Here is a 26,777-nt window from a genome sequence, read left to right as displayed (position 1 = left end):
TCCAGCGTAGAACTGCCACAACACTTCAGTGACTTGTAATTTAATAGAAAATGTAGATTTTAGTCTCAAATTACAAGAGACTGAAATGTGATGAGTTTATGGCAACTGCTGAATTTCTGCCCTAAATACATGAGCCTTTTTCATAAATTGTTCTATGGACTTTGAAACCAAACAAGCACATGAACAGGTAGATACGCTGTGCTTTTCATAGGTTAAAGCAGGAAAGCAACTTCTCTTGAAAGTATTGTTATAACCCACATCCCACTGAGTAAATAGGTCTGTCTGTATTCTGTAGTCTTTGCTCTCTGCATTTCAAATCACCTGAGATTCCCCTTAAATTTTGGTGCTTTATATAGAGCACAGACATGTCTGTGTCTAAATTTTTTATGTGTTCAAAAAATTGCCTCAGGTTCTGATTTAGCTTCTCAAAATAGCTTTCCTGTTGCTCACATCTCTTAGGTGTTGCTCCCATGCAGACTATACTTTTTATCAGGTACTTCCGTGATATCTGATCTAGAAAATCGCTTAGTGTAAGCAAGCTCCATACAAAAGCTGCACAGATTTGTTTGCATAATGCTCTTGTCACATTTGCCCACCAGAAAATTGCAGCCATGTATGTCTATAGCCAGGGCCCAATTTTAAAACCAGACTCTTCAATTTACATTCTCTGCATACTAATTTTATTTGGTGGACACTCAAATCTATAACTAGCACTGACATGGTAACTGGGCAAACCATCAGGCCTATGCTTAGTGCATTAGAAGCCACGTTACTAATGACTTAAAGGCCATCAATTTCTCAGTGTTTCTGTAGCTAGTGGGTGAAAAAAATACATGTAAAGAAGGAATCTGTTACAGTACTAAAAAAATGGTACTATTTCTTACACCATATAATTCTCAACAAAGAGTGTTTTAGGCGAAACATCTTTCATCATAAAAACTGTCATAACTGCAGAAAGTTTTTCTCCAGTGTATTTTTATTAGGGATTCCTGCCATCATATCAACATACAAAACAATCAGGATGTTGACATAGAAATGTGAAATTCACTGTACAAAGATAAGGCTCGAGTTACAGATATATTATCCCCCCAGTCTCCAATGAAATAAAACCATATTTAATTCTTCCCAGAGTTGTGTTTATAAATGTTAGACAAACCACAAAATAGATTTCAAGTACGTAACATTTTACAATATAACCCAAGCACAGACAGAAATGCACGATACCGTACCTATAGATACTCTGTGATCCAACTGTCATCCTCACCAATTAAATGCTATACTGCTACTCTGTCTGAGTATCCCCACTATATGCTTCTGAGCACATTAGGTGTTCCTGGCCTTTAACGTTAGAAGACTCTTGTGACTTTCATGTGAACTATGCTGATGGTCTAGAGAATAATAGAAAGAAAAGGAAGATTTTTAGAAGGCCAGGGCTGGATGTATGCACAGAAGTGGCAAAGGTCAGTACATGTGCCTGTATACTTTTGCATTTAACCCTACGTAAGACCTCACTACACTGCACATTCTCTGAGATTTCTTTCTCATGCAACTCGATCATTTTCTGATAGAGTTAAATCAAGCAAAACAATACTCCCACTTGTTGTGTGCTATAGTTTACAGGGACAAGATTATATTTTAGAGCATAAGATTTTATTTATTTTTTGTTTAAATGCAATTGTCAGACTTAAACAGGAGCCTGCATGGAATCTTGTCTCTGTAGCCCAGCAGGACAACAGCTTTCACAGTTTTTACCACACACAACACCTTTTCTGACACCGTTTTTTCAAAACAGCATCAATAAATTATTTCCTGCTAAGACCCAATATCTACTTTAGTTTACTCTCCATTTCTATTAGGCTGAATGATTATTATACCTCATAGGAAAGGATCATTTAGCTACAATAGCACAAGATGAAATCCTTATCACGTAACTAATCAATAATGATTCTTCTGTGGAACAGATTGTCAGGGAAGAAGTCAAGAGAAAAAGGCAGTTCACTTTAGCCTTTGTTGCTTGAGAAATTAATAGCAATCAGAAAGCTTTCCACTGAGAAAAGGAATTCCTGAATCCTGTAACTGTCTAATCCTTTAAAAACTGGAGAAGTTTAGAAAGGAAAGGAAAAATCTTGTAAGGAAATCGCCACTTTCAAACTAGACACTTGTAAAGGCTTACATGAGAAAGCCAAGCCAATTCTCTGACATAAAAAATACAGGAGTTTATTTGGTAGGAATTAAGAGCTGTGATTGCAATATATTAAAATGTATATCTTAATAAAACAGTCTCACATATGCCCTCTGTTTGTAAATCTCTAAGCAAGAGAAAGACTCTGAGGTTGAAATCAGAGTTCCCTCAACTTTAAAGATGAAATACATCTGCTCTGCAATCAGGGGAAATAAAAACAATAAAAACTTTCTCTTCTTAGATAGAACCTCTCTGCTACATCTGAGGGCCTTCAGATGCTCTCAGTGATTGACAAGATTTTACTGAAGTATGTTATCTAAGCAATACTGGAATAACTAGATATACAAATTCATCTTACATGAAACAGCATTAAGTCCTGCAACTGGGCTTATACTAATAGGGAAAGAGGGTAGGTATGCTGCTATATGTAAAAGGAAGCATGTCAGTACACACAGAAAATATGTTGTCTCAGAGATTAGTAATAGAGGGCATCAAGGATAAAGTTGCATCTCATAAAGCATTTGATCCTTTAACTGTGAGTCAGTAGAATACTTTCAGGTCAACTGTACAGTCTAAAGCTTTGCTTTTAAAAATGCATATATGTTTCTTCTCTATCATTTTTAAAAGTAGGTCACGCATCTACTGATTTAGGTAGGGTTTTGGCTGTTTTTCTTTTTTTTTTTTTTTTTTCTTTTTTTCCCTACTTACTATTGTCTTCTTCCATGTTATGTACAATAATCTACATTTAGACTGAAGACTCACTCTCTTCCAAAACATACTTGGACTATCATACTTGGACTTTCTAAAGCACTGATAAATCGTAAGACAAACTGACATAACAGGAAGGATCATTATTTTCAATTCTGCTCTCCTCCTAAGCTTTACAACGATGCCTTTCAGAAATTCTTCTGAAAACTTGGCGTTGTTTAATCTCCCCCAGGCAGCCCCTACTGAACCTGAGTGAACTTTCTATGTGTTTCCCAAACTGCTGTCTCTCCTATAGAGCTATTTCAATCTCATTCATTCTCCAGCCATAGTTCAAAAACAAATCATTGCTAAAACATTAAAAATAAACTTCATGTTCTTGTGCATTACTCTTACTAATCTGTACATTTAAATAACATCAGGAGTTATCTTTTGCTAAAATTTTACCAAAATATTTTAAACACATAAAATTGTAGAAAAACAAACAGAAAAAAAAAAATCAAAACCAAAAACCCAGCATAAACATTGCTTGTATAGGCATAGGCATTGGTTAGAAGAGATTGCTGCACTAAGGAGTATATTCAAAAAAGTTTTTCTTTCAGTTTCATTATATTTAATGTAATGGATTCTACAATTAAGGGTGATATTAACTTATAATTACTCCATCTTGTATGATGTAATAAGTGAGCAGAAAAAATGAATGCAATTAAAAGGTTCTTTTAAGTTACTGAAAGGTGAATGTATAAGCCTGTAACTAAAGGAGCAATTTAAGTGGGCAATGGAAACTTAATATCCTAAAAAGTGTGATAGTAAATGAATATGAAGACAGCTACCTACTGATGGCCCCAGGGGTGTTATGGAAAGCTGTCACAAACTGAAATTTTGAATATAGCCCTTAGTAGTATGATTATTCCTTAAAAATTTAAAAGCTGCCCAGCATATCACAAATGAAGTTTATTTTGCAAGCCACCCACTGCCTAAGTGGGCAGTAATATTCAATATGAAATTGCTGAAACTCCGGTGTCTGACGGATTTCGTGGAGAAAAGAGATCTGAAGGTCTGACTCCAAGAGAACAAGGAGAAGAGGAAACACAAGCAACAACAGTCCAAGGCCTACAAGGAGAAGTCTGGAGAAACTCTTCACAAAAGCATTCACCTCTATGTTGCCCACTAGAAAGTCATAGCTCCAACTAAGTGCTCTTCGAGCTTCTTTCAGCTCTTCTTCTTCTGCAATCATAAAAGCATTTTCATCTGCTTCCAGTTCCTCAAATGAATCTGTATCATCTTTCTCATTCTCTGCTCTTGGACAGGTATCAAAGAGCATGTCAATCTCGTCATCAACTGGGGTGGGCAGCAAGCTGGCACTGGGATTGTATACCAGTTCTGAGATGGTTAAATGTTCCTCCTTCATCTTCTCTTCCTGTTCAATGGCATGATCAGTATTGTCCCCAGTGTTCTTAACTGGGGAGCTGGAAGTCACAGGAACTGAAATCTCATCTTCCTTTGGCAGTTGAATATCTGGAAAAAAAAAGAAAAAAAAGAAAAAAAGGTAGACAGAGAGATGAAACAGTGATCCTAAATTTCTGTTTTCCTGATGGAAAAATCCAATAGTATTTTATGTAAGTTGGAGAGATGATTCTGCAATCATTTTGCATACTGAAACATTTATCAGACACAAATAGCAAACACTGGAAAAGTCTTTCAAAATTTCATCACTGTCAGAGGAGGACAACACCTTTTATAACACTGCAGTACAGGAGATGTCATTGGGCGTTCCACCTGGGAGGAATACAGGGATGCTGTCTGGACTTGAAGACATGGGATCAGGAAAGCCAAGGTGCAGGCGGAACTGAACTTGGCGAGGGACGTGAAAAACAATAGGAAGACTTTCTACAGGTATATTGGCCAGAAGAGACAGGCCAAAGCGAGTGTGCCTCCTTTGGTAAATGTAAAAGGAGAACTCGCTTCAACAGACAAAGAGAAGGCTGACGTACTGAATGAGTTCTTTGCCTCAGTCTTCACTGGCGGCCAGGATTCCAATACTTCTCATATCCCTGAGCCCTGCATCCCTAAACCTCCAGGTGGGGACTGGGGTAGTAAATCCCCCCCTGCTGTGAGGGCAGAGCAGGTGTGAGACTGCCTCATGAGACTGAGTGTGTACAAGTCTATGGGGCCGGATGGCGTCATCCCAGGGTTCTGAAGGAGCTGGCTGAGGTGGCTGCCGAGCCGCTCTCTATCATATTTGAAAAGTCTTGGCTGTCAGGTGAGGTCCTGGATGACTGGAGGAAGGATCACATCACTCCCATTTACAAGAAAGGGAGCAAGGAAGACCCTGGGAACTACAGGCCAGTGAGTCTCACCTCTGTGCCTGGGGAGATCATGAAACAGATCCTCTTGGATGACATGCTTGATCACATGGGGAATGAGTGTGTGATCTGAGACAGCCAGCACAGCTTCACCAGGGGAAGGTCATGTCTGACCAATCTGGTGGCCTTCTACGATGGAGTGACGGCAATGGCGGACAAGGGAAAGGCGACTGACATCATTTAGCTGGACTTGAGCAAGGCCTTTGACATGGACCCCCACTGCATCCTTATCTCCAAATTGGAGGGAAGTGGATTTGATGGGTGGACCACTCGATGGATAAGAAATTGGTTGAAAGGCCGCAGACAGAGGGTGGTCATCAATGGCTCTCTGTCCAGGTGGAGGCCGGTAACGAGCAGCGTCCCCCAGGGGTCTGTGTTGGGACCGGTGCTCTTTAACATCTTTATCAATGACATCGATGATGGAATCGAGTGCATCCTCAGCAAGCTTGCTGATGACACCAAGCTGAGTGGTGCGGTCAACACAGTGGAAGGGAGGGATGCCATTCGGAGGGACCTTGAGAGGCTAGAAAGATGGGCCCGGGTGAACCTGATGAGGCAAAGTGCAGAGTTTTGCACTTGGGCTGGAGGAATCCCAGGCATCCGCACAGACTGGAAGGAGCGGTCCTTGAGAGCAGCCCTGCAGACAAGGACCTGGGGGTCTTGCTAGATGAAAAACTTAACATGAGCCAGCAGTGTGCTCTTGCAGCTCTGGAAGGAAATGGTATCCTGGGCTCCATCAGAAGAGGGGTAGCCATGAGGGACAGGGATGTGATTGCTGCCCTCTTCTCTGCTCTTGTGAGGCCCCATCTGGAGTACTGCGTCCAAGTGTGGAGCCCACAGTACAAAAAAGACAGGGAGCTGTTGGAGGGGGTCCAGAGGAGAGCCACAAAGATGAGCAGGGGACTGGAGCACCTGCCCTACGAAGACAGGCTGAGGCTGGGCTTGTTCAGCCTGGAGAAAAGGCAGCTGCAGGGTGACCTCATTGATTCTTTGATTCTGTGAGATCCAATTAAATTTGTATGATGCAGCCTCTGTGAGCTTCTGATATAAATGAATACCAAGTGCAAGTGTGAATCGGTCCTATTTGTTGTCAAAGTAGGAATAATAACAATAGTAATGATTAGACCAACTTTCTCTTCATTTATCTCAAAGAAATAAAGTGATAATACAATGGGTGAGGTTAGGAGTTTTTGATAGAGCATAGCATTAGAAGAGACAAATATCATGATAAATTCATATTAACAGTAAAGAGGATAAAAAGAAAGGTGGGTTGGCATACCATATAAGAATGAGATATGACTGATAAGATATGACTGAAACTGAATTAAAATGCTTCACATCTTTAATAAGCTTCCCCTCCTCATTTTTCTTCCAGTTATCTTTCCTGTCCTTATACTCCCAGTCTTTTTTCTCCTCCTCCTTACAAATCCTTTCCCTCTTCACAAGAAGTCTTTATTAACGTTACCAGTATGCTTGTTTCTTACAATCCAGTTCCCTGCCTGAATTCTCTCCTCTCATGACTTGGTACCCTTTTCCCACTTTAGTACTAACCATAGTATATCTGTCTATCTGTTCTGCAGCTACATGAACACTGAGGTTACTCCTTTTTGCTGTCAATAGCTGAAGGAGAGGGAAAGTGAACCAAGCCTGAAGCTGGGAAAAATCATGGGAAAATATTTATTTTTGTCATTTATACCATGTCTGACACTTTGTTATCATCATCAGATGCCATCTATGTGCAAGAGGATCAGGGGAAACTTTTGCAGTATCACTTGTATAATAATAATAATAATAATAATAATAATAATAATAATAATAATAAAGTAATATTTAACAGTTGTCATTTTGTGAAGTTCACTATCTCTCCTTTCTTTACAATTGACTACTGCAATAATGATATATCAATTAAAACCAGCATAATAAGGTTATTATGACTTATCCAACAAAAAAAACCAGGAAAATCAGTACTTATAACTCAAATTAGTCTGATTATTTGATTTCGCCTGTAGATCTCTGTAAAAAGTACGGAATTGATATTGCTGAACATTCTTTCCAGTTTTAATGAAGTAAAAACTAAGGTTCAGAGACTTTAAAACATCATAGTACAAAACAATGTCTTATTACAGTAAATAAGAAGTAGAAAGAAAAGTAGTGCATCTCCAGCACTAATTACACCAGATGTATTGTGGTTTTCCATATGAAGTAAAAGGATGTCTGCAAGCTCTATTATGCTTTTCTATTACAGGCTGGCAAACAAAAAACAAATTAAGTAATCAAAGGAGAAATTGTGGTAACTTTCAGATGAAGGGAATAAAGTATAGGCTAAACAATGCTATAATGAAGTGATGCATCATTACACTTTTATAGAATAAAAATTGAAGCAAAAATACTGTTCATAATGTCATCTACAATAACAGGAAGATATGCAGCCTAAATTAATTTTGAATCGCAGATCTAAAGGTAGAATCTTAAATAGTAACTCAACTATTACTGACCAAAACGCTGCTGAGAATCTCATTTGGAAGTTTGTGTTTTTTCACATTTTCCTTCAGCTTTTCAGTGATCTTCAGTATTTTAAAAGTTCTAAATGTTTTAGACTCACTGTATCAAAATTATGAGCTTTGTTTTGGAAACCTACCTACCCTCTATTTGACCGGAAGGCAAAAGTATATTCCTGCACCACAGAGTTGAAGGTAATACAGTATACTGTACAACTGTTACAGATTTTGCATTTCTTGAATGACAAGGTCTTAAAATCTCCCCTTCCCTTCCCTTCCCTTTTTCCTTCTTTCCTCTTTCCTCTTTCCTTTCCTTTTTTCTTTCCTTTTCCTTCTCCTACCATAGCTACCATAGCTTGCACACTCAGGACAGGACATACCAGTGGCAATTTCAGTTGCATAACAACAAGCCATCCAACCATAGACCCAGCCTGGTCTAGACACAGCCACACTTCTACCAGAGCCTCAAATAGTCTTCACAGATTTGTGGTTTTATTTGTGTTCTATGCTGCCTAAAGAAAGACCAATTGCAGAAAACCTGTCAATACAAAGCTAATGTATCAAAATTTTGTAGAGGAAATTAAATAAACAGGTGAATAACTTTTGAAATGTGGCTGGATCACTAGAAATCTTAAAGCTTATTAAAATGCATTCTGGTGGAAATATCCACCTAGTACATCTCTTTAAGTCACAGTGCCTGAGTGTTACCATGGAATCTTCCATGTAACCTGTGCAGCTCCATTAGAACTGTCTTTTGAACGGGCAAGTAAGGTTCATAGTTATCTCAGATTATAGACTTCCAAAAAGTGGGTGAGTTAAATGGTGTTAAAATCTGGTAACTTTAAAATGATACTTCACTTGATATCAGTTTGGGTGAAATGCCAATAAATGCAATATAAAAATATATATAACATATGACAAATAAGTTGAAAAGATATGTCAGAGAAAAAAAAAAAAAAAAAACAACACTTTAAACTGCCTTACATTTTAAAGCACACCCTGAATGAGCCAGCTTGCTTTTTAGCACACAGGTCAGTCTTCTGGATTCCTTTCTTAATGCTAGCTTTATGTCTCATGTTATATTCATCAGAGAATACCTCTTCACTGTAGGACTCTATCCTCAGGAAGCATCCCTCCTTCAGTAAAGCATGCTAGATGTTAAAATCCATTTCCCCTTCTAATCTTCCAACTGGCCGAGACAAATCTCTTCTATAATTTATTATTTTTCCTGCTCTCTAGGAAATAAGCTTGTCATGCCTCCAGGTGAGACCTCACAATCAAATAGTTACCCTCCACCAGAAAGACTGTTTCCACTCTGTTTCATTTGATCTTTGATAGAGCCAATTTGTAAAGCTAACCTACAAAAATAACCATTTTTCTTCCTAAATTAGTTGTCTGATGTTTTTCTTGCTTAACTGGCTTATTAGATATTGTCAAGAGTGCAGCACATTACCAGCACCGGGGAGAGAACAGGAATGCTTCTTTCACCAGCTGCTTGCCAGTTGAACTTGCAGAGCTGAAATGAAGTCTTGTCCTCAATAATGAAAATGAAGAAAATGAAGATGCCTCCTCATTAGCCTAATTTGACAGCTATTAATTCCTTGCCTCAACTGCTCTGTCCTCTCCTATTATAGTTATTTGAGAAAGTCATTGTATTTCAAATGAAAAATATTCTGTGCTGGGACTTTTTGTATTAACAAATGCACTTGCTACAATCATCACAAACTGAACAACACTAGGTGCAACAAAATACAGGCATTATGAGGTGAGAAGAAAGAGATTTAGGGTGACCCTTCTCCTAAGCATCCCATAACAGCAAGTAGTGCTGAATAATCAAATCCTTTGCATCTATTCTGGAGTGCGTACCAATTTTTTAAAACACTAAAATACTAAACGTGTACATGTATATTTGAATATGAAAGTACAGCAATTTTCTTTTCAAAAACGCTTTCCACTTTCTCTTACTGGAGTAAAAGGTAAGTTGAGCCACTTAGGCATCTCAGTATGGATTAAAGGTCCTAAATTTAACCTCCCAAATTTGTGAATCCTGGCCATAAGCCACTCTATACCTGCTTAGATATATTACTGACCCTTCAAGGTCAATAATATATCTGTCCATCATGTTTCTCAGACAGCTGCAACTACTCCAAAGAAAGGTCACCTCAATTTACAGTTCAGAGCTTTCTCTCCTTCACCAGAGTAAATTCTAGTGCGCATAACACACATAGTGAACATAAACAAGGAAGATGATATTAACTTTCATTAATATTGCTTTTTTTCCTCATGCAGCTGGCAAATGTCCTTTGACTCTGTGTGGTTACATTTTCAGATCAATGATTTTCGAGGAGGTTGTATTGAAATTGAATGTGCCACAATTTCAAATGTACATCAGCTTTATAGTCCATTATTTAGTTTGAGCTGGTAACTTCAAAGCAACACCATCAAAAGATGGCACATATGAGACCCAAGCAACTACTGCTGCCATCCCTTCCCACCCCATGCTCTTTTCCTAATATGGCAGTTATTAAAAAAAAAAAAAATCTTATTATATAGTATCAAAGCAGAAGGATCTTCAACTATTTTACAACATACGTTGTTAAGGCACATCAAAGCAAAGCATCTGCGTTTTATGCCAGCTTGATACTAATGTAAATAAATATTTTAACATATTTGAAAATTTTGAGCGTTAACTGACCCTGTTCCAAACTCATTTGTTATATATATATATAAAAAGATATATAAAACTGTTGTTTTTTTGTTTTTTTTTTTAAATTATAATACTATACAATTTCTGAAGGATTGAGGACAAAAATGCTATTAGCCATGTTCAGACTAAGGCCACAGCAAAGTTCCAGTCATGTTACAGTATACAGATATGTATGTTGAGCCACTCCAATTGACATCTGTCGAATGACAGATGTATAAACGGCACGTATTGCTGTTGCTCATAATGCTGAGTTTTCTTGTGCAGACACAAGCACATTTAACATTTATATTACATTCAGATTTGAAGAAATGTTATGAGTATAAAATACATTTGAGAGCGTTCCTTCCTCCCTTCCTCCCTTCTTTCCTTCTCTCTCTCTCTCTCTCTTTCTTTCATTCTTTCTTTCCTTCTTTTTTTCTTTCTTTTTTTCTAACCATCAATTTATATTCCAGATCAGAATCTTACAGTACATAATACTGGCATATTAAGTAAATATGTTCCCAGTTTTATTTCTTATATATATCTACAACAAAGCTTTGCTATGCTTTTCTGGCAACTGGACAAATCTTACAAAGCCAGAGAAAGCTTGTTATCCAAGCCAAAACTCAATACCTCCCTTTCGCTAAATATTGGGATTCCTCTGAAACTCTTACTTGCTACTGCAGATAGGAACATGAACAGCTGAATAAAAAACAAGTTCACAGCAGTCATACGCTGTGAACATGAATACGGGAGCAGTCTGACATAAATGTTGCCAGATGCTAGTTTCTCTAAAGGAGCCAAAAACAGCAGCTGAGGATTCATAGGTTGAAGGCAGCTCCACCTCCACCATTCCTAAGAAGCTGCAGTTGCTGAAAAGACAGCATTCCAGAAAAAGTGTAAGCTCTCACTAAAAAAGTTTGCACTTTGTCTTGTGGCTGGATATACTGCACACAGCTTTATTGATCAGACAGGCAAACACAACTACATATCTGTAAAAGAACTAGAACTTGTGTAGAGAAGAAGGAAATGGGCATTAAAACTTCCTTGTTTTAAACAGGGAAGTGAAAAATAAGATATGGTCCAGAAAGAGGACAGCAAATGATCTCTCTGATTGAAATATGTAGCGTGTAAACAAGTACAGCCATCATGCTGCAACAGGTATGGCTCCTTCCTATGTCCTTCATCATTTCCTCTAGAAATTTTGTGCATTCCTTCACTTACTTTAATTACAAACTTCATATGTACTACGCATAGAACTACTTGAAGGAGAGAATAACTTTCACTTGAGCAAAGTTCATGGAGATCATAAAGGAATGGAAGGAAAGGGAAACAATCTAAAATGACACTGAAGTCAAATATTTCCCTTTAGAGGATCTACATCAAAGCAGGATCTGCACCACAGCCAGATGCTCAGCTCTCAGAAGTAGGAGGCTATATCCTACCCATTTCCCATGCTCATATAAAACAATCTGGCTTTGCAAGGAGAATAAATCACTGACAGTTTTAGACTTTTTAGGTAGTGACCGAGTTTTCCTGCTGGCAGTTCCAGTTAATTTTACTCTTACTGGAATTTCTAGAAGGGAGTAAAGCCCTGTCACAGCTGCCAGCTCACATCAGCTGCAAGTGCTGTGACTCCACAGCACTGCAACCATCTTTCCAGGCATGCACTGTGTCCCAGAGTTCAGCTAATGCCACAGTATGTGCAGCTGCTAGTGGAGGCAATTCTGCTCCTCACATCCTGCAAAGCACACCCAGAGTGCAGAAATAAAAGCAAAGTAGGGCATGTAGTACAGCAAGATTTCTGAAGTATGCTGTCTATATCCCACCTCTGTCCTCAAAGCCCACCTCAGCAGTGCTTATCCTTCTCAAAATTAGGATTAAGCAGTGAAAAGGCTAAGGGGAGTACAAGGGAGGGGGAAATGTCTGCAATGGAAACAGGAGTTAAAAAGAGGATTTGTCTGTCAGCAGAGCAAGAAAAGGGGAGGAGCTGGTGAAGGGAATGCCATCACTCACGGCCTAGCAAAAGGCGAGGAGAGCAAGACTGCAAAGAACTGGAGCCAATGCATAAGCTTAGCACCTGAGAAAAGGACACGTGGGACATTTCAGCAACCTTGCTGAGCCTGGGTGAGCACTTCTGGCACAAATCAGCATTTTTCTGAAATGTGACATGCAGAACGAGGCTCTCCCGAGGAACTGTGCCTCCCTCTATGAGGGAGTTTTGTACAAGCTGACCACAATCCCTCAGTTTTATAAGCTGATATGCAGATTTGTTACCTATGTGCATTAAAAGAAATAACATCCTAAAAATTGTACCACAAGATCAAGGTTTATAAGAATTGTCATAGCCCCTGTACACAAATCCAGTATTAGACTATTGCCTAGTTCAAGATGGCTTGCATGTATTAGAAGACTGACTAACTGAGAAATAAGAATACAAAATTCATGCAAAGAATGATATTTTTTCTATTTCACTAATGATTTTTGAAACAAGGGTGTTCAGTGCTACTCTCACAGATACTACTGTTTCCCCTGAGTGGTGAACTCATCACGCAAAGGCAGCCAGGAGCTGCTGCCCATCAGAGAGAAGTCACTGAAAGAAGCAGGCTTTCCCATACCTATTATGCTTACTGTCTTTTGGTTTTCAAATGTTACAGGCATGACAATTCTCTGGTCTTTGCCAGGACATCCTTACTTGAATGTCCTGTAAACTCCCATTTCTGAAATCAAGTTTCAATATCAATGCATGATACAGGTGCATGAGAAGCTGAAACCTCTCTATCCACATATACCAAAGCATAAGTATTGTAGAAAGCACGGAAAAACAAATTTTGAAGCGTTATATTTCATCAACAGAACAGAGACATACAGACCAATGAATGGACCAGTCTGTCTATGGCAAAAAATAACTATGGTATAAAAGCAAATAAAAAGCTTAGTTTTCATTGCTATCCAGAACAACACTTTTTATTCTTTGAGTCACATTCTTTTCTGTAAAATGAAAAAGAGATCTGAAACAGGCTCCTTTTTTCTTTTTGATATTAATATTCAGGATATTATATTATAATATAAAATATATATTATTTATTCATTACTGAGAAAAGCAGTAACAACAAAATTATGATCTGGCGAATCAGTCACCCAGTTGCAGTTAAGCTGAAATGTATCCGCTGCTTCATTCAGCTAACATTCTATATAAGATATATATCTATATAAGATATATATTCTTATATAATACATTCTATATAAGATATATATCTATCTAGATATATTATATATATATATCTATATATAAAGATAAAGTATCAGCTTATCTTTAAATTTAACAACTATCTAGTTTTGCCAGAAAACATCAAATTTTAAAAGTATTTCTCCCTTGAATTCAAAAAAATCTACTAGAGTATAATTCCAGTCCATTATTTCAGTAAAACATTACAACAAATCTCACTTAAGTTGGTTTTTTTTTTTTCCTCATTCATTTTTCCTTTGTAACTCTTCTCTTGTCAGTAATTCATTCTTATTCTCTGATGTATTCAATGTAATATTTCATCATGCACAGTTCCTTACCAGTAGATCACTAATAGCATAACCGACTATGGAGGAGAAAAAAAAAAAAAAAAAAAAAAAAGTATGAGTAAAATAAATTTTAAAAATTAAATTTACCAGCCCTTCTGGCTGTGATCTTGGAGCCATGCCGCAGCAATCGAATGCACACTTCCTTGTTACAGTGATTAACCATCCGCAAATGAATGCTTCTCTTGGTTTGGATTTTTACAAGGCATTTCACCATTTTGGCTATGAATCCCTCTTCTCAAAGTCTTGTAGAGACTCTACTCATACTGCCTTCAACCTTTCATTGAACTTCCTCCGTGTTTCAAAAGACCAATGCAAGTCCCTCTCAATGAATCAAATGACAGGCTTCTAACATGGCCAACAAAAATATCCCAGCAGGGAACAGAACGAGGGGTTATTTTTAAACACTTCTAAATACGACTTGTAACATACAATACAAACTTCCACAGAGTCCATCTCAGTTAGCAGTTGCTGGTGTAACAGCTGAATCACACACACAAGTATAAAAATATCCAAGGCATCAAAACATTTTGCAAAGAAACAAAGGGCCAGCATTTAGGGTTTGTTTTCATAGAACAAAATGACACTGCAGCCATTATTTTTTCTAAAAGCTTTAATTTGGCAGCTGATGTCAATTCCTCACTGCTGCCTGGAAAGTACTTGCAGAAAATATATAGTTACAAAAGGAAAAAAAGAGCTGTGCTTACAGGCCTTAGTTTTAGGGGAACTGATGTGACGAAAACAAGGCTAGCATCAAAGCTGACCTCTCCGTGAATAAATAAAAAGAGAAAAATCCTAAACTTAGGGAAAACATTACTCTCTGCATATGTGCTTTGGTTCTCAGTTGTGGGCAACCACCGAACTCTGCATATTCACCAGCTATATGCGGTGCTTCAGAAGGCTGGCCATTTCTGTGTCCTGTGCAGCATACGTGGGTTCCTAAAAAAGGCATGACACATAGATGATCACTGCTGACCATTCGCTCCAGCTGGAAGCTGGAATGCAACCACACACACATCATCACACTGTCCTCGTGGGAGAGGGGCTCTGACTGGATTCATCAGCACCACAGAGAGAAGGACTGTATGACAGGACATAGTTTCTTGCTTTTTAGAATACCTGTCTCTAATATTTATGACATGTGCTGCCCAAGCCTGTGATCTGGCATTCCTGTTCTCTCTGCACTATAAAATCAATGACATGCTTGCAAATATGTGGGAAAGAAGGGGGGAAAGGGAAACATCTTACAGTAAGCACCTTAAAATATGCGAATTTATAAATATGTTACAAAAGAAAGATGGCAGAGCTAATTATCTGTTGTACAGAATAGGAATTGTTGGCTTGAAACAAAAGTTTCACTTGTGAAAAAGCTGGTTTTGGACCTGTAAGGGCTAAACTGCATGGCCAGAGAAATGTAAATCCAAGTTAGCTTGTTGACCGTAGATATAATGACGAATGTGCTCATCCCCTGCTCTACAGGCATAGTGTGAACAGATAGTTAAAATTATTTTTATTCTACGAGCATATTTTTAAGATTTATGGGGACTATTGCATTAGGGACTATTTTTTCATGTGCTCTGGTACACAGAATTAACACACCCAGACAACCATGCATACACAGCTGCTGTGTGCTCATTCCCATACACGTTTATCAGATGCAACAAAAACTCCATTTTTTCAAAATCAGATATTTTTGATGCCAGACAATTGCCACCAATTCAGTATCTCTTGCACTCCAATGATACAACAGTAACTTCAGTAAAAACATGTAGTAGCTGTACATTTTAAAGTAGCAGTGAGTATCAGTGACATATTCCTTTTTGACAGACAGCTACTAGTACAGAATAAAGGAAAGGATAAGAGCTATTCACACACAGTGCAGATGCCCACTGACATATAACTTTCATATGAAAATAGAATCTTTTAAAAAAATCACCCAGCTCAGTGAACATATCTTAAAAAGTGTGGAAACATCTGGGGAAGAAAATACTAAGGAGTGTGGATTTTAAATAGAAGGAATTTAGAATGAGTCTCTCCCATCAGTTGTCTTTTTTCAGAAACACAGCACAAGGTACACCAACCAGCAGAATGACTGGATGACATTACTTCACTCTGATTGCTTCCATAGCAAAAGTCATTAAGAAAACAATTTATGTATGAAACCTGAGCACATACATAACAAATGGCTTAGAAGCTTTCATCGGTTAGCAAAACCAGACATCTGAGAGATGGAGAAATTAACGTGTAATGGAGATATTAATTACTTTATTTTTTTACTCAGATAGGCAAGTCTTGCTTGCATCTGATGCCAGGGAATCTGAAGAAAACAACCACCCCCTGCAAAATAATTGCCAAGTCATCAGGACATGAACTAATCTGCATTACCAGATCAGACAGTGAAAGAAGGCATCCACACAACTGCTATAGCAATTAGCAAAAGAAATCTAACATGTTCAACTGCTTGTGAAAAAAATTCTACAGGGAAAGGACCATAGGATGTAATAAGAGCGTTCAGAATGGCTGAATTTGGCTTTCTATGACAAAGATAAATTCCACAAACACACTTCTAAATACTGCAAAACCAGTATAATGAACTGACTTTAGAAGAAGATCTTCAAAATTTAAAAGGTAGAAATGACCTCCATTAGCATATCTGATTGTCATTCACATAAAATTTGGTTCCATGCGACACGCTTCTATGCAGGACGGTCATTCTATGATTAATCATGGTCCCTCTTTCCTCCTTCTGAATCAGACAGGACATTAGCACAAGAGTAATGGAAAAAGATGAAGAATTTTAAGTGGTATACACAAAAAACAGAATAGACCTGCAAAACTCATGTCATGAGAACTTCAGATTAGTTTTCTGAAGACAGACATACCAAACTGGAGAAGGGAAGAATGTGCTGCAAGGGTCACACAGAAGAATAGAAAAACGAGTGGAAAATGTTCAGGATATACCCAGGAACACATGCACACAGAAAAGAAAAAGAAAAAAAAAAAAAAAAAAAAAAAAAAAAAAAAAAAAAAAAAAGAAGAAAAAAAAAGTGAAAGAAAAGAAAAAGAAAAAAAAAAAAGAAGTATTACTATGCCTTCTGTAGAGAGTTCGTTATCTTACAATGCCTAACCAAATGTCCATTAGAATCTACTGGAACTAGGTTAAAGAGGATAGGATGCAATTATGATGACGTAAAATATTTGTAGTCATTATCAGAATGTAAACTATGAAAATATTCATCTGTAGAAATCCCATTTTGCTTTATTTTCTCTCCTAAATCCGAAGAAATCTTGAGAAAATCATGACATAGAAGTGATGCTTGTGATGCATAAGTAAGGAAAATGCAGTAGCTCTCATTTATTTCAGCAGCAAGTCTAGCCTGCAAACTACCACCAATATACTTTTTTAAACAAATCCCTATATTTTTTCAGGGATGTCAGTGAACACAGTTTCATTGACTTACAAATTACAAACTTCCAGTTAGTTCCCAGTAATGTAAAAATGAGGTAAAAAAAAATTGACATGGGCAGAAGTCTTCTGTTTGTGCATGACATACATCATCCTCATTCTTGTAGCTCTTCTTAAACCCACTAGCTAAGACACCCCAATTTGGATGAGCTTGTCATCTGACAGTGACTGTAACTTCAGTGAGATATCAACTCCCGCTCCTGAATCCTATCTCTGAAACACACTGACATTTGGGTGCCAGTTTCTCTCACTGAAGCCAAATGCCACTTATAACATGACTACCAGCTACTTACATCTAAAAGGCAGATACTCTGAGCTTTCACCAGCTTTCCACTGGCACACTTGCTGTCTAAGTTGATAAAAGAAGTACTGGATTGACTGGTGGTCAATCTATCAGGTAACTCATCTAAATAACTATACTTTTAAAGAGCAAGAAAATACTTTTAAGTTCAAATAAAAAATACCTAGTTCAAATCTGGAAGTTAAATTTGTAATCGGACACCTGTATACAGCCCTTAAGGGCTGGGTGAAGAATTAGATCTTGAGGAATGAGGTAACAACAGGAAAACTCATTTTTGCTGCCATTCTAACAAATTTCTGTTTTCAAATCCCCTTGTCTAAATGTCAAGTGCTAAAATAAATACTAAACTGTTATCACAGACACCTTTTACTTTAATTTCCATGAATAGTAGTCATTTATGATCATGATTAGTCAGCATATGTTTTTTTACCCGAAGATGAAATTTCATATGGGAGAATAGATAGGCTGTTGTTGTGGATTTTTTTCATATTTGGTTGCAATATGGGTTTTTACATTTGAAAAGATTATGCTAAGGCTGTTTAAAATCCCCTACAGACTGCTAGCACAATCTCTGATTGCTTTGTTCCCTAGCAACATGAATAATTGACAAAAAAAATTCCCTCTCACCTGGCAGTTTCTGTTAGTTCAGTTTTGAACCTCTCCAGCAGCTTTAGGAAGAAAAGGTGCTTTCTCAAGCCAGCAATTAAAAAGGATAACACTACGATCACCATTTTTTCTGGCCACATATTTTGCTTGCAATATCCAAAGCTGACATAAAATTAAGAATAAGCAAGTTTTGCTCAGTTGGAAGAGAAAAATTGTATTGTTCCGAGTCTGTCCAAGGCATGAACTGCCAGCAGCACTGTGGGCAGCCTTCCTGATGAGTTGCCTGCCCCTTCATACACAGCGTTAGTGCAGCATCACATGAAGGTCTTGGCAATCAGCAGCTTGAATGTAGGTTTAGCATCAGACCTTACAGAGGTACAAGTGTGGGTCCTGGAGGCTGCATAAGCCAGCCTATACAGCCTGGAGACGGCTGACCTGCCCTATAGCCAGCTCTGACATGGCTACTCTGTGCTCAGCAGCATCTACAGGCACTTTGGAAAAGAGACTATCAGATTGTCTGCCCCCACTTCAGGCCCCACCATCCAAAGAGTTGCCAAGGTTGTTTGACCTGTGTTATGCACTAAAAACAGTTTGCCAGTGCAGTTATGTCAGCCCCAGAGCTGGCTGCCCTTTCTCTCCCAGCCTATAAGATCCTGCTCCTGCCCTTGCCTTTGGCACAGCACCTTGCCTGGACCACTCTGATGAATTTCTTAAAGGCTGAGCCAGCAAGAAGTGGGACACTGAACTGTTATTATTAACTTTTTAACTCCTTGTACTAGTTCACTCCAAGGTGATTAGTGCTGGTGAAAGGGAGATGGTGGAACACACAGCAAAAAGATGCACATGAACATTGCGCGTGGAGAGGAGAGCTGGTGTATATGTCTGAGCTGCAAGATCAGCTTAGACTGGAATTTGATATGCCCCAAGCCTTCTGCAGGAATATACTGTACAAGAGCTGAGTACCATTACTTGGCAGCTAGTAGTATTAGACTATGCATATTACATTTACAGGAAATCCATGAACAAATATTTCTTTTGAACTGTAATAATAACAACAATCTGCTCATCTAAAAGGAAACATGACTGTCTAGCATATGTAACATATGTGTTTGAAGCATATCTGCACTCTCTAGTGAGCATATAGTAGTAAATGTAGTCAGCAGTTTCCAAAAACGGATTGCATTGCTTAGAGTAATAAGTAAAGCAGCAGGCTGTTGTAACTCTGCAATAGTGGGAACTGAACAGCAGGAAGGAAGGCGGTAGTTGATTCTTGGCTGCCAGAAAGTTAATTCCTGTAAGAAACAGGTATTTCACAGCAGAGGTAAATAAATAGTTGACAAAATTAGCTACCTGCCACACAACTATTACTACTAATTATTATAATCTAAGTATACAGACAATTAAGTCATGCTATTTATACAACATTCTGTGCATAAACTCCAAACAACAAAGAAAACAGGATTTCATGACACATATACAATGACATTCAAAACGTACTCCCAAGAAAATGAATACAGTTATGAAAGATCAGCTGTTCCCTGTTTCCTGTTAATTAAATACAACAAATTAGCAATAAAGGTTGCATTCCCCAGCTTCTGATTCTATTAGCTCGCTATGTCTTAAGTAAGAAACATTTTTGTTTAGTTGGCTACCTTTTTATGATGAACAATCAATTATCCTCATTTAAACTGACCAAGATGTTCACATCATTATTTGTAACGACTGCATCTCAGAAAGATAGGTATTTAATGCAATTATTTAATTTACATTCTTCTGTTTCATAATTCCAAGAAAAAAAAAATGATAAATAGAACATTTAATGGCAGTAACTTTCCTCAGAAAGTATTCTGCACAAGGCTTGTGGACAGTTCTTTGAGCTAGTGATCATTCCTCAACGAAATATACAGAGCTTCAATGGTGCATTCCTAGTAGAAATCATTAAAATTTTTCCTAAGTCAGTAACAAACCAAGATGTTTTTCTGTGTATTTTCTAATAAATATTGGTAATGTTTGCCAGGAATCAGGAAACTGTCTCACCTTCATCTAAAGGAACCTCCTCCTCCTCACATGGAGAAGGAATAAGGGGCTGCAAAGGTTCCATATTAATTATGAGTTGCTTGTTCAGAGAGGGAGAGCTGCGACTCTGCGTAATGCTGGTTCTAAAAGAACAGGGAAAATAGGGTCAGTTTATTCACAAGAAAAAACAACTAGAGTCAAACAAATGTATGTCATTTCAAAATAATTTTGCAAAAATTATGGTAGGCCTTGAGATAACATAACAAGCTCTTCACAATGAACACTGCTTTGGCCCATCTTATGTTGCACCTTTTGCAGACAAACTTTCCAACATCAGAAGCATAAGAAATGTTTTTGAGCTCTGTGCAGCCTGTCACCTTCTGATCTCATGCACTACTGCAGCATGTTGCTCCTCTCTGCACCACATGGCAGATATAAGTATTTGGCTTCAAGGAAGGCAGAGAGGATATAAATCATTTTGCTGATATCGTTATGTTGCCTCTGGGACTGAGTGAAGGACTTCTTATGGACTGAGCACTTCAAACTAAAGAATAAAGCAACAACTCCTTGTAGTTAACATATAAACAGAGATTTCATTCTTAAGCACTGCAAACACTGCCTCTAGACCACGTCTTCAGCTGCTCAGCTGGGTTTTCTTTCTTGTTTTACTTGCCTCTAACAGATTAATAGCGAGTGTTGAACTTACTCAGGAAATGTTAAGGAATTTTGTTGATTTGCTTCAGCCACATAGTTCACTAGTCTAACACCACATCACTGAGAAAATAAAATAATCCTTCAGAATAAATTATCTGGGCCTACATGTTACAGGCCTGAACCAAGAGCTGAGCCATTATGTTTTAAAATATTTATTTTTGACAGAAGCAAAGATGAAATTAAAGAGAATTCTCTCGAATCTTTGACTTCAAATGGTATATAGATTTGCATTTAGCATAGCCTAGTAATACTGTTCATGTTGTGTTCTCTCCATCCATCCTCAGCTTTCTCTAAATTAGGTTCTGACTCAAAACTGCAGGTGAAAGATAAGGGAGCAAACCCAAGAGCAGAGCTGAAGTTTCACAAGTACATTTCAAGTTCAAAAAAGACAACTTAAAATGACACACAGATAAACAAACTGAGTAAAACATGTATGGGAAACAAAGAGAAGGGACTGCATGTCACTGAGAGCTTTTGTAAACTAAGGACACAGATGTCCTGTTCTAAGTCACATTACATGTCACTAAATATTCTGTGTGGATAAAAAAGACTTCTTGTTCAATTACTATGATTCTCCTCTCATTAACATACACCCAAAGCAATATTTGTCCTCAATTGCATTACAAAGAGCAGTCTTTAACAACTACTTAATTTAAATTTTCACTATCCAGAGAAGTTTTCCACGGACATGACTGTTACCTATAATCACTGCAGCCCATGCACCTCTGCAGGCTTGTTGTCTATCTACTTGATCTTTGTGCTTGTTGAAACAAGCTATGAAGCAATTCCGAAAATGGGAACTGTGCCTGCTAACACCTATAAAGCTCCTATTCAGTACTTATTCACAGAGATTCCTCCTTCAAGAATGCCCTGAAGGAAAATACTACTACTACTACTAATAATACTAATATAAATTGAAATTAAATTGTTCAGTGTGTATTTGTCAGAAAAAAAACCTGCCACTGTATTAATGCTTTATGACTTCACATTCCAGCAGACTTTCAGTCTACAATTTTTAAATGTAATATCCAAATACAACATTCTACAGGAGCCACCTAAGATTTCTTTCTCTCTAGACATGAAAAGAGGGAGGGAGACATAAAGAGAGAAAGAGAGACAACATAAAGGAAGAAAAAAAATATTTCTTTATACCTACAATCACACAATTTCCTCCAGCTGTTTTGCATCTAAAAAAATGTCATTTTCAGGCTCAAAATCCAAACTTTTTTTTTTTTTTTTTTTTAACTGAAACTATTATAGTCTATGATTTTACCTCTCTATTAAAAGGTCAAGCTATACATCGTTCTTCCCCATTTCAAAACCTGCATCATAAAAAAACTTCACATCACTAGGCTTTTTCTTATTCAGTCTAAAAAGCTGAATTTGAAGGTACCATAATATTCTAAATGCAAGCAGTTGTAGGATGGTAATCATAAGAAAATACACGCTCATATTTGTGGGTGTTAAGTCTGTGTGGCATTGCACTATAACTATTCCCAGTCTGATTTGTTTCTTTCTTTACACTGGAAGTTTCAACAATGTACTCCTTATAACACTGAAAGTAAATAAAAATGTAAGATAAAAATAATTTTACTTTAAAATCTTTTTATCCTACACAAAAAAAAGATCCTGCAGAAAGTAGGCAACAAGATACTTCCTTATCTGAGTAACTAATTTAATTTAAAATTCATTTTTGTGTGCATATATTCTGTCCCAAGGTTGGACTAGTATTCTGATATTCTGCTTTCTGTGTTCCCAGATAACACTGTCTAAGATATCATCCACAGGTTTTTTAAATGTGATCCGCAAAAACATATATAAAACATATCTGCATGGGCTTAATATTTGTTCCATATTAGGGCTAGGCAGCATATTATATTTTCTGCAAACATATTACTGTACTTCAACAAAAACAATCCACTTTCCTCTCAAGTGTACATGGAGTTTCCATATTCAAATATATTTTTAAAAGGCCTCCCCAAACCCTGACAAAAAAAAAAAAAAAAACACAAACACAGTCAAAATAAGGATATAGCTGCAGAATATTCAGAAAATTAAGTAAGAATTTAAAAAAGTTTTTAAATAGCATTATAGTCTCTTTTCTCCTGTGACACATGATAGAAAATGACAAAATGGTCTTAAGCAGCACCAGGAGAGGTTTAGGAAGGGTTTCTTCACAGAAATGTTTTGCCGAGCTCCTTTCCACCATCTCCTGGTTATCTGGAGAGGTCCCAGAGGATTGGAGGCTTGCCAGTGTGACTCCCATCTACAAGAAGGGCTGTAAGGAAGATCTGGGGAACTACAGGTCTGTCAGTCTGACCTCGGTACAAGGGAAAGTTATGGAGCAAATCATCTTGAGTGAGATTGCACGGCACGTGTGTGGCATCCAGGGGATCAGGTCCATGAAAGGGTTCATGAAAGAAAGGTCCTGCTTGACCAACCTCATCTTCTTCTACAACTGAGTGATAAGGGAAACCAACTGGTAGATAAGGGAAAGGCTGTTGATGTAGTCTACCCAAATTTCAGCAAAGCCTTTGATATGGTCTCTCACAGTATTCTCGTGGGGAAACTGGCTGCCTGTGGCCTGGACAGGTATATCATTGTTTGGGTAAGGTACTGCCTAGAGGGCGTGTCCAGTAGGTAGTAATTAATGGAGTTAAATCCACCTGGTGACCCATTACAAGTGGTGTCCCCCAGGAGTCAATACTGGTACCCATCTTATTTAATATCTTTATTGATGACCTGAATAAGGGCATTCAGTGCACCCTCAGTAAATCTGCAGATGACACCAAGTTGGGAGGTAGTGTCGATGTGCCTGAGGGTAGGAAGGCCTTAAAGGGGCTATGGACAGGCTAGATAGCTGAGCTGAGCCCAGTGGAGTGAAGTTCAACAAGTGCCATGTCCTGCATTTTGGCCACAATAACCCCATGCAGTTCCATAGTCTTGGGGATGAGCGGGTGGATGACTGTAAAGAGGAAAAGGACCTGGGGGTGTTGGTTGATGCTCAGCTGAACATGAGCCGACAGTGTGACCAGGTGGCCAAGAGGGCCAATGCCATCCTGGCCTGCATTAGAAATAGTGCGGCCAGCAGGAGCAGGGAGGTGATCATCCCCTGTACTCAGCGCTGGTGAGGCCGCACCTCAAGTATTGTGTTCAGTTTTAGGCCCCTCACTACAAGAAAGACATTGAGGCCCTGGAACGTGTCCAGAGAAGGGCAACGAAACTGGTGAGGGGTCTGGAGCACAAGTCTTATGAGGAGCGGCTGAGGGAGCTGGGATTGTTCAGTCTGGAGAAGAGGAGACTCAGGGGAGATCTCATCATTCTCCAGCTTCTGGAAGGGAAGCTGTGGTGAGGAGGGGGTCACCTTCTTCTCCCAGGCAACAAATAGGACCTGAGGAAATGTCCACAAGTTGTGCCGGGGGAGATTTAGATTAGACATAAGGAAACGCATTTTCTCTCCGAGAGTAGTCAGGCACTGGAACGGTGGTGGAGTCGCCGTCTCTGGCAGTGTTCAAGATGCATCTGAATGAGGTGCTATGAGATATGGTTTAGTAGCTAAGCAGGTAGTAATGGTGATAGGAGGACAGCTGGACTAGCTGATCTTGTAGAACCTTTCCAGCCTTGTGATTCTGTGATTCTATGATCAAGTACTGGAACAGGCTTTCCATTTATGTGGTGTTCTTGAAGAGATTTTAAGAGATGTGTGGATGTGGAACTACCATGTCATGAGATTCAGTAGGTAAAGATGGTTGGATTTGATGATCTTGAAGGTCTTTTCCAACCTAGATGATTCTATGAAATCTGATTTTCTTGCTAGCCTCTTCTCTTCAGAAAGAATTTGTTATCTTTAATTAGGTTTTGACTATTTACATTGTCAGGGCAATAAGTGATGAACATTAAAAAGAATTAGTTTGCTCATAAAGTCCAGATGATTACTTCTAACAAGTCAACTTTTTTTTTTTCTTAAAGAATGAACATTCTTTAAGCTTACTGGACTATGAAAGAGCTATTAAGTATACCTTTAAATATTCCCATATGTGTAAATGAAACAGAATCTTTTGAAACTGGAAAAGAATGGGGAAATAAATGATATTGTACTTATCTGTCAAAATCATGTAAGAAGATTCCATGTCCAAACACAGAAAATAATACAAGCTAATTATCTAGCCAATTAAAGCTAGCTTCAAAGCAGCACAAATTAGCTTCCCTTGTGTAAGAGACAATACACAACTGTCAAAATTTTCTGTCACAGCCAACACTCATTTCCAAATGTCTCAGCATGGAGGTTCAGAATGACAGTCACTACACCCCACAGAAAAGAAAAGAGAATGTCTCTGCAGAGTGCAGAAATTCTCTTTTGTCCTCAAACTGTAATATTAAATGTCTAGACATACCTGTGAACTTCCGGAGGTTCCCTCTGGATTTTAGAGCTTGCCTCCACCACCTCTTTGGCTACTTTTCCACTGCATTAAAATATGTATTATATATTCAAGCAAATAAATACTAAGATGAGCTCATTATATGACAAGAACTATACATGCATGAATAATTTATGTATTTTTTAAAAAAGAAAATGAAAAAAACAAAAAATGTCTAAATTTTAAAATTCTGCTGATAAATTATCTGTAAAGCTACTGAAGAAAAAGTAGCCTCTTGTAATTGAATGTTATGTGTTACTTAGACCAACCCAGTAATACAGCCCTTTTCCAGAGCTGTCCAGCAACACTGCTCTATATTGAACATGATCTACGATAGCCAAGCATCCTTGTTTCTTAGAAGCTACACCAAAACAGGGACCCCATTACGGTGGAACTGCTCTTTGACAAGTCAATACAAACTAATTTTAATCCTGGCCTGAAGTAGGTTTGAAAAGGTCCTCAGGAAGGAAAAGTTTTCAATTCGCCAAAAGTAGTAACTGTGTTTTTGTTTGTTTGTTTTTTAACTTTCTAAAATAGTTTAACATGAAAAAGAAATAGGAAGCACCCACCTGTAACGAAATCTGCTGCCTTTAAAAAATATTTTGCTGCTGGACATGGTTTTAATCTGGCTGGATTTTGCATACCTTGATGAAAAAGAACAAAGACTGTTATATTTTCAGCACTGAAGAAACTGGACATGCAAAACTGAACAAGTTCATTTACAATTTGTGCTATTTTTATACAACAAAGTAGTACTTAATAATTTGACTTACCAACATTTTTTAGACCTATAAATGGATTTGTATATGAAGTGCCACACAAAACAATTCAAACAGTGCAGAATAACTGAACATAAAGTGGGAGATTACCTGGGTAGGAAAACATGAAAATGAAATGCAAGCGCTGCATCTCTAAGGACTCATTCTTAAGACAAAAGAAAGACTGCAATAAGCCAACAACCCCTAGGCCAATTTTACTCTAAGAGAAGACCATATGGCTATCATTTCCACTTTTCCACTGATCAAACAAATAAAGAATACAGAAGCAGTATATTTGTCTCTAAAAGCAGGTGCATTTATGGTGTCTCTATGCTGTCAACTTTAAGGAGCTTGCACTCTTCCATAACCATAAAGTATGTAACAAACTTTTATCTCAACAATCAGAGACCTACAACAATCACGGAAGAGTAGAACCTCAGGCATGCTATTTCTTTAATGTACAGTGGCTTCAAAATGGCAAACTGATT

General features: G+C 38.0%; 1 protein-coding gene across 1 annotated transcript; it reads right to left on the bottom strand.

The window, feature by feature from the left end:
- Positions 1-957: 957 nt before the first annotated feature.
- Positions 958-26,196, bottom strand: LOC122194033 (FERM domain-containing protein 3-like; the record flags this gene model as incomplete). The annotated part of the gene is made up of 4 exons (XM_042894943.1): positions 958-4,405; positions 20,421-20,542; positions 25,508-25,576; positions 26,101-26,196. Coding segments are annotated over 4 exons (883 nt in total), but the record flags the coding sequence as incomplete, so codon positions are not given.
- Positions 26,197-26,777: the final 581 nt, after the last annotated feature.

Source organism: Lagopus leucura, unplaced genomic scaffold (genome assembly GCF_019238085.1).
Source record: "Lagopus leucura isolate 7727_CA_CO unplaced genomic scaffold, USGS_WTPT01 59014-0_obj-0_obj, whole genome shotgun sequence".
In the NCBI taxonomy this organism is placed as follows: Eukaryota; Metazoa; Chordata; class Aves; order Galliformes; family Phasianidae; genus Lagopus; species Lagopus leucura.
Note: the sequence above shows the minus strand (reverse complement) of the source record. Positions and strands in the feature narration are given on the sequence as shown.